The sequence below is a fragment of the Biomphalaria glabrata genome, chromosome 4 (assembly GCF_947242115.1).
Source record: "Biomphalaria glabrata chromosome 4, xgBioGlab47.1, whole genome shotgun sequence".
NCBI lineage: Eukaryota > Metazoa > Mollusca > Gastropoda > Planorbidae > Biomphalaria > Biomphalaria glabrata.
In genome coordinates, this window is record NC_074714.1 from 40,684,788 (window position 1) to 40,693,925 (window position 9,138).

Below are 9,138 nucleotides of genomic sequence, written 5' to 3' on the forward strand. Positions count from 1 at the left end.
GGTCTAATACTTTTCATACTTTTAACTACTAACTATTAAACTAGTCAATCTAACATCAATGCATGCAGGCTATAGACTAGATCTAGTATAAGTATAGATTATAGATCTAGTGACAATCTAATTCTAGACTATTTATATACTAACTATAGACTATAGACTAGACTATACAGATTACAATTATAGTTTATAGTATAGTATACTAGTATAGTACTAGTAGTAAGTAGTATTTTTACTATAGTATTTATATAGACTAGATATAAATCTAGTATTTAAAACTATTTATAATTATTTTAATTATGTAAATTTAATAGTAAAAAAAACATGACATATATAAAATCTAGAATTCTAGGGGTATATAGGTTATGGCTGAAAAAACAAACAAACAATAAATACTTGTAATTGTACACTGCTCATAACTGCTGTATAACTCATACAAACTTATCTTTTCCCAAATGTTTCCCATAATCATTTTTACTTTATCGTCCAGTCTTATATATGTCTATGTGTTTATTACAAAAAAAACATTCTAAAAATATTTGACTTGTTATTGATTGGGGTTTTTTTTTTAGTGGTCGTGCGCAAAGGTGCGCAAAGGTTGTAGTGCAGTAGCAAGGGCGTATTTGGAAGCAAAAGCAAGGGCGTATTTGGGAGCAGTAGGATGGAAGTATTTGGGAGCAGTAGGAAGGACGTATTTGGGAGCAGTAGGAATTGTGTATTCGGGAGCAGTAGAAAGGGTGTATATAGGAGCAGTAGGAAGGGCGTATTTGGGAGCAGTAGGAAGGGTGTATTTGGGAGCAGTAAGAAGGGCGTATTTGGGAGCAGTATGAAGGTTGTATTTGGGAGCAGTAGGAAGGGCGTATTCGGTAGCAGTAGGAAGGACGTATTTGGGAGCAGTAGGAAGGGTGTATTTCGGAGCAGTAGGAAGGGCGTATTTGGGAGCAGTAGGAAGGACGTATTTGGGAGCAGTAGGAAGGGTGTATTTGGGAGCAGTAGGAAGGGCATATTTGGGAGCAGTAGGAAGGACGTATTTGGGAGCAGTAGGAAGGACGTACTTGGGAGCAGTATGAAAGACGTATTTGGGAGCAGAAGGAAGGACGTCTTTAGGAGCAGTAGGAAAGGCGTATTTGAGAGCAGTAGGAAGGACGTATTTGTGAACGGTAGGAAGGACGTATTTGGAAGCAGTAGGAAAGACGTATTTGGGAGCAGTAGGAAGGACGTATTTGGGAACAGTAGGAAGAACATATTTGGGAGCAGTAGGAAGGGCGTATTTGGGAGCAGTATGAAGAACATATTTGGGAGCAGTAGTAAAGACGTATTTGGGATCAGTAGGAAGGGCGTATTTGGGAGTAGTAGGAAGGACGTATTTGGGAGCAGTAGGAAAGGCGTATTTGGGAGAAGTAGGAAAGGCGTATTTGGGAGCAGTAGGAAAGGCGTATATGGGAGCTGTAGGAAGGACGTATTTGGGAGCAGTAGGAAAGGCGTATTTGGGAGCAGTAGGAAAGGCGTATTTGGGAGACGTAGGAAAGGCGTGGTTGGGAGACGTTGGAAAGGCGTGGTTGGGAGGAGTAAGAAGGACATATTTGGGAGCAGTAGGAAGGACGTACTTGGGAGCAATAGGAAAGGCGTGGTTGGGAGCAGTAGGAAGGACGTATTTGGGAGCAATAGGAAAGGCGTGGTTGGGAGCAGTATGAAGGGCGTATTTGGGAGCAGTAGGAAGGGCGTATTTGGGAGCAGTAGGAAGGACGTATTTGGGAGCAGTAGGAAGGACGTATTTGGGAGTTATATGAAAAGTGTATTCGGGAGCAGTAGGAAGGACATATTTGGGAGCAGTAGGAAGGGCGTATTTGGGAGCAGTAGGAAAGGCGTGGTTGGGAGCAGTAGGAAGGACGTATTTGGGAGCAGTAGGAAGGGCGTATTTGGGAGCAGTATGAAAGACATATTTGGGAGCAGTAGGAAGGGCGTATGTGAAAATGTAAAAAAAATCGTCACGACTAACGTGCTATAGAATATTTGACACCCTTTACAGTGCAAAGAATAGCAAGCCTATAATAAATAGTACATAGACTACAGATTTGCCTATTCTAGTTACAATAAATGCATATCTTTACATCTGTACTTCAGTGGAAGTACTACTTGTTAAGCTACTACTTTTATACTATTCCAATGATAGGCGTTTAGATCTAGACTTAGAAGACGATGCGCAAAATTTTATTGAACATTAATTTATTAAACTCTTGAATCAATAATGCATGGGCTCTCGCAGGTGGCACATGGTGGTGCACTTGCAGCCCCTTGGATTCTGACTAAATCTACATCTACGTAATAAAAACAAAACAGATCTGGAAGATGTATTTCATTATAAAATATAAAAAATTTGCTAAAATGTGGCTACTCAGAATTCAGCACTCATTTTGTATGTGTACACCACATGGGTCTACAACAAGATTTCATCTGTCTTTACAAAGCTTTTATCAACTCACTTTGTCTATCTGTCTGGCACAAAGTTTGTAGACACTATCTCTATCACACCCAATCTTGGATCAAGCTGAAATTTTGCACAATTATTTCTTTAAGCTGACAAAACAAGAATCAATTTGGTTTTTTAAATTAACCAATTGGTTAATTAACTATTGATAAGTTGAATTAGTCCCCTTTATACTTCGCTTTAAAGTTTGAAGTAACAATAGATAGCTATTAAAAAAACCTTCTATTTTTGTAAGCACTTTTCTGGTATAGTGGTTAGTAGATTGAATTGACGAGGCTAGAGCCCTCGAGTTCGCATTCAGGTTGTTTAACTTTTTTTTTCTTTTTTTTTTAATTAATGCAGTTAATTCTTTCTCCTCCCACACTTTCCCACTTGGTCCTGACAAGGGATAGGATCAAAGCATTTCAAGAAAGCTAAAAGCATGACATTGCGCTAAACAGTTGGTAAAAATATTTTTAATGGCACAGATCTATTCCGAATTTAATTACATGACTGATCCAAGCTAATAATTACAACTAAGCTTAAAATAAGTTTTTTTTTTTTTTTAAGTATTTTTTTGGGAGGGGTGGGGGGTGCTCACTACCAAAACCATAGTTACCAGCTGCTTAGTAAACTATCCTAATTTAGATATTTATTCAATGATAAAAGTGATATAGAAGCTATAGTATACTTGTACCTGCATATTCAACACTACTATAAATAGCTAGAACATAAAATCAATATAAAAGTAGTCCCTTGTTTTTATTCTGCTATACAGTGGCACTAGGGCACAGCGCCTTTGTTATACCATAGTTACGTAGTCCAGATTCCAAGAATAGAAAACGAAAGTAAACATTACTACTCAGGTTTAACTCATTCATAAAAAACGTATCGGTGATCAATACTATTGACTAAAGTTCTAAACCACAACTTAAAAGGTTAGGTTTCACTGTTAGGATTTATGATCCCCAGCGCAAACTATTTTCTGTTGAAGTGTGTGCATACCAACGATCTCTAGAAAGTGTTGACATTGGCTCGATGGTCTCTCTCGGATTTATTTGGTATGGGAGATAAGTTTGATATCTTCTTGGTATGGGAGATAAGTTTGATATCTTCTTGGTATGGGAGATAAGTTTGATATCTTCTTGGTATGGGAGATAAGTTTGATATCTTCTTGGTATGGGAGATAAGTTTGATATCTTCTTGGTATGGGAGATAAGTTTGATATCTTCTTGGTATGGGAGATAAGTTTGATATCTTCTTGGTATGGGAGATAAGTTTGATATCTTCTTGGTATGGGAGATAAGTTTGATATCTTCTTGCTCTTACAATGCAGCAGTTGAAGCAATGTGGTAAATTACCGACACGCCTTTCTTTTTTGAAAAATGTTATCACTCTACAAATAAACTTCGATCTATTTTACTTGAGTAGAGAACAAACATTCTTGTAGCCACGATCATTTAATGGTTGTCGTAAGTCATTTCATAAGTGATTGAACTATTAAAACATGGCGGTTGATAGATAGCTGTAGATCAGGCAGTAGTGTTTAGACACAAAAATAAAATCAAAGACTGGGGATACCAGAATAGAAAAGACACAAATTGAAAGAAACTAGGAGAATGGACTTACAGAAAAGTAAAATAGATAAGGCATGGAGAGACATAGCAGAATAGGCAAGTCACAATTCTACAAGGTAATAGCAGAAGTGACAACAGTGGCTTAACTTGGTGGTCCGGGGGGGGGGGGGGGAGTTGACCCCTTTATGAGCCCCTGCATTTTGACATTTGACATCATGACATGAGATAATAACGTCATATTTAATTCAAAAACAAATTTCGGACACTTATTCGGGGACCCAACTCAAGTGGTGGTCGGGGGGGGGGGTAAATTTGGATCCTCTACCCCCACCCTAGCTACGCCACTGATAGACAAGTCACAAGTCTACAATGTAATAGCAGATAGACAAGCCATTATTCTACAATAAAATATCATAATAGACAAGTCACAATTCTACAATATAAAATATTTTTTTCTTAAATTTTGTTTGTTAGTATTCTTTTTGCATTTTGTACAAGCCGACTTCATGTTTTTGATACCTTTTCACACAGAGTATTATGGGAATCCAAACCTTTTTTTGGTTTTATTATTTAAAATATTTCAGTGGAGTTTAATACTGTTTAGCTTTACAGATTATTATCTTATTGTTTAACTTTACTCTGGGTGCTCCTTATTTTGCTAACCAAATAAAATAATCAAAATTATTCAAGGATAAAGCAGTTTTCTTATTCCATACGCTGGGAAAATTTACACAAGAACTCTATAATATGACTATAGAGTGTGGAAATGTTTGCCTGAATCTACCAGAGAGACTAATGACTTAGACAAGTTTAAACTTCTAATTAACATAAAGGAAACAAAAATTAAAACAGTATACGCAATGGTCGTTTTACTCTTCTTTTGGAAGAAACATCTTAATATAGTGTATACAAGATTATTTAATGTTACAATTAATACAGTAATTTCAGATATTTCTGCCGGTTAAGTTAGTTAATGGCAATCTAATTATTTTAATACCCAGCTACCAAGGAGAGTAACTCGTTCCTACTCTACATTTCTCTCCTCGCCACAGAACGAGACTTTATGGAGGTTAGACTTTACTAGTTCTGGTTTGTCTTACTATTAGCGCCCCATATTCTGTAACTGCCCAGTTTGTATGCAGCAATCTTCAGAGGATTACCCCCCCCCCACCCAAGCTGTTGTAACGTTGTCCCTTTATTTTAGAGATTTAAAGAAGGAAAGACCAAGGTAGCCGCCAGTTCCACTTACCCTTTGACCTAGTCTGCAACAGATGGTGCACTGTGTGAACCCCCGCCGTGCGGCGCCCTTTGCAACCCACCCACTGGCGGCACTTAAATTAAAAAACAAAACAAAATGGAAACAAAAAGAGGTTGAAAAAGGGGGGGGGGGTGGACATAAAGATTACAATGACTTTAAAGATAAGAAGATAAAGTTTTGTATTTCTGATGTCTAGCGATGGTAAAGTCTGATACATGTCTGTGTGTGTGTGTGTGTGTGTGTGTGTGCAAAGGGGGGGGAATACATTTGTGGTAACACCTGGCCTGGACCTATCACCTAAAAGCAGACATAGAGCATTAAAGTTACAATGACACGCACTAGGGGTTATACGTATCGCCTTTGTTCTATCTGTTAAATAGGTCATACCGCTTCCATATACCCATGGATACAATATTCATTTAGTGTTCGGTTTAAGTTTGTAGCTTTTTGTATCCCCTGTTTGAATTACGTAATGACAACAAGTAAAACAAGCGGACTTGACATCCTTCGTACAGAATGCGTGACGAATTCATTTTGTTTAGTGATTTGGTCAAAAATGTAAACTGCAAGAGTCAACACAGGCAGAACGTATTAACCTTGTTCTAATGAATAGAATTGTATGATCATTGCACGAGCTGCTGACTAAAGGGAGGATACTACGGGTGTAAACAAAATGTTGACCTTTGGGAAAAACTAGATCGTAAATTTTGACTCACTGGCCATGAGACTCCAGTTACTCATTCAGTTGCAGGTCTATAGTTCTGAGGCTTAAGGCCGATGTATATGCGATATTCATATGTGTAAACATACGTCAGTGAGGTGTCATTCAAATGTGTGGTGTTATGAATCAGCTGCAATAGGGAGGAGCATTGGATGGGGGATGGGGGGGGTGAGTACATGAGTCCCATTTCAAGAAATGTGAGTAAAGCACTTTTATCTTCAATCGACATTGAAAAACAAAAAACAGCTAAAAAGCTAGTTTCTTGGGTTCCACCTACGAGGCAGAGGCCTACAAATGGTTCATCCATTTGGGCACATTTTCCGTACGCTCCGGAGGCCGAGGCGGTTGCCCCTACCGTCCCCCACTCCGGCCCTGCGAATAGCTTTATTGTCCTATTTCATTGGACAGGCAATAAGAGTAACTAATCTGTTCTTGTCATCTAACAAGTTTTAGTTCCATAAGATGGTAGTTAATTTAATAATATGTTATATAAAAACTCACCATTAACATCTGTTTATTCAATGTATTTAAAATGTTTATTCAATGTATATAAAATGTTTATTCTATGTATTTAAAATGTTTATTCTACAGGTTATTTACAGCAATCTTTATTTCCAAATGTAATATTTAAATTGATTCTACGGTGTCGCGCTACAAATGTTTCATCGCTTGCTACAGTTTGCAGCTCAAAATAATTTCAATAGAATTTACACTCAGTGACTTAGAAACGTATTAAGTAACTAATGGGCAACTAACTATTGACAATGTTTGAAACTGTTTTACACGCTTCTACAAGGTTCGAGATAATCTACATCTTGGCCCAAACCTCTCACAGGACGAAGGGAAATGATAGCGGCGGGATATGAACCCTGGATCATCGAGACAACGACAGTCCAGCGCTCATACCACACGACCAGGCAGCCATACACAGTCCCAAACAAATGCACAACAAAATATTTCAGGGTTTGTTTCCGTTTGTAGCAGCAGCTAATTTCAATATAAAGTCTGAAACTTTCATCCAATTAAACCTATTTAAAAACAAATGGGCAGCTAACTAGTGGTACAAAGGAACAACTTTCACGGATTAAAATAATGTTCAATCTTTTTTCTAATTAGTTACAATATGAGTTCAATTCAGCGTCCTTGGCATTGATTAGTTTATGTACAAATCTCTAATAGTCGAACACAATATGTCCATGCGCTGTATGCTGAGCACAAAAAGAATGACTAGCTAATCGGCCACACTGGGAAAACTCTAGTTTGACCATTATACATTTTTCAAAGTATTAAAAAAAATAATTTAAATTTAGCTAGAGAACTAGTCTAGAGCCACTGGCGGATCCAGGGGGGAGGGGAGGCGGTAGGGGCGATCGCCCCCCCCCCCCACTCGGCCGACCCCCCCCCCCCCCCGAAGGGGGGGAGGTGGACAAATTTTAGATTAGAATTCACACAATTTGTATACGAATTTATTACTTATGTTAATAATATATACTTATTATTTATATTTTTAACAAATTTTTCGATTATTTCCCCCTGTATTATGTTGGCCGATTTGGTGGGGTCGGGAGGAGGCGATGACATCAATCCGCCCCCCCCCCCCCCCCCCCCGATAAACTTTTGAGGGGGGGGGCGGTCCAATTTATATGTAGAAATCACAGCTTGCTAACAGAATCAATTAAATATCTATATGATTAAAACTTGTTATTGATATTTTAACCGATCTTTATATTATGTCGTTCCCCTGTTGACCGATTGGGGAGGGGCGAATACCTCTACTGCCCTTCCCACCTAAACCCTTTGAGTGGGGGCGGCGGTCCTACTTTTATGGACAAATCATAGTTTGTGAACACAATTAGTTAAATATCTATATAATATAAACTACGTATTGATATGTGAATCCATTGTATATTATGTCGCACCACACTCTAATCTCAAATTTTACGATTATTAAATATAAAATGAAAATGGGTTGTACCAGGTGGGAGGCGCGATACATGCAATCGCCCCTCCCCTTTCCAGACAGAGTTTATGTAATTTCACATGAATTTATCATAATTATTTTAAGAAAGACTTTGCTTTGTAAAAGTTAAAATTCAAACGAAATTTTTCAGTACAAAAGTCACGATTGAGATGAGTTCTAAACCAAAACACCAGTTTCCTAGTCGCAGTCGCCTTTTCCAACCTTTGCTCAATCTGATATCTTCTAGTTACATAAATTTGGGACTATAACTCACAATTTACGCTTGAATTTTATTGAATATTATTTATCGAATATTTTTTTCTTCGGCGGCGATCCTCAAAGCTTTAAATATGTGGGGTATCTTATCTTTTCAAGGAACAAATCGGTTTTATTTGCAATGTATTAAGGACCTATAAATTCATATTAGAATAGTTTACAACACTATTCAAAAGGTCCTTTTTTAATAGGGAGCTTTAGGTCAGGAGAATGCGTTTCTTCAGTGAAGATTGTAAGAAAACGCTTTTGACGTCTGGGCTTCGCCCCGAACTCCATTGATTGATAATGAGCTGTAGATGTCAGGAGAATACTTTTCTTCAGTGAAGAATGCCAGAAAACACTTTTGGCGTCGGGGCTTCCCCCGAACTTCACTGATGAATAATGAGCTGTAGATGTCAGGAGAATGGGTTTCTGCAGTGAAGATTGTAAGAAAACGCTTTTGACGTCTGGGCTTCGCCCCGAACTCGATTGATTAATAATGAGCTGTAGATGTCAGGAGAATACTTTTCTTCAGTGAAGAATGCAAAAAAACACTTTTGGCGTCGGGGCTTGGCCCCGAACTCCACTAATGAATAACGAGCTGTAGGCTGTAGATGTCAGGAGAATGTGTTTCTGCAGTGAAGATTGCAAGAAAACGCTTTTATATATATATGCTGTAAGCACGTTTATGCATAGGGCTAGGGTTTACTGGGCGCTAGGGTTAGGGTTTGAAAAAAAAATTGCCCCCCCCCCAACTCCAAAGTTCTGGATCCGCTAGTGTCTAGAGCTATATACCAATACATACTCTAAACCAGGATTTTTTTTTTCATTGGAGAGGGGCTATTGGGGCGGAGTAGAAAATGTTCCATTTTATTTTAAATCTATCACTCATTAGTTATTAGG

At 38.2% G+C, this 9,138-nt stretch overlaps 1 protein-coding gene across 1 annotated transcript; it reads right to left on the reverse strand.

Moving 5' to 3' along the window:
• Positions 1 to 565: 565 nt before the first annotated feature.
• LOC106077408 (proteoglycan 4-like) lies at positions 566 to 3,167 on the reverse strand. The gene is made up of 2 exons (XM_056027573.1): positions 3,162 to 3,167; positions 566 to 1,999 (listed from the first exon to the last, which is right to left on the reverse strand). The coding sequence occupies exons 1-2, from the start codon at positions 3,165 to 3,167 to the stop codon at positions 566 to 568; spliced, it is 1,440 nt and encodes a 479-aa protein (XP_055883548.1).
• Positions 3,168 to 9,138: the final 5,971 nt, after the last annotated feature.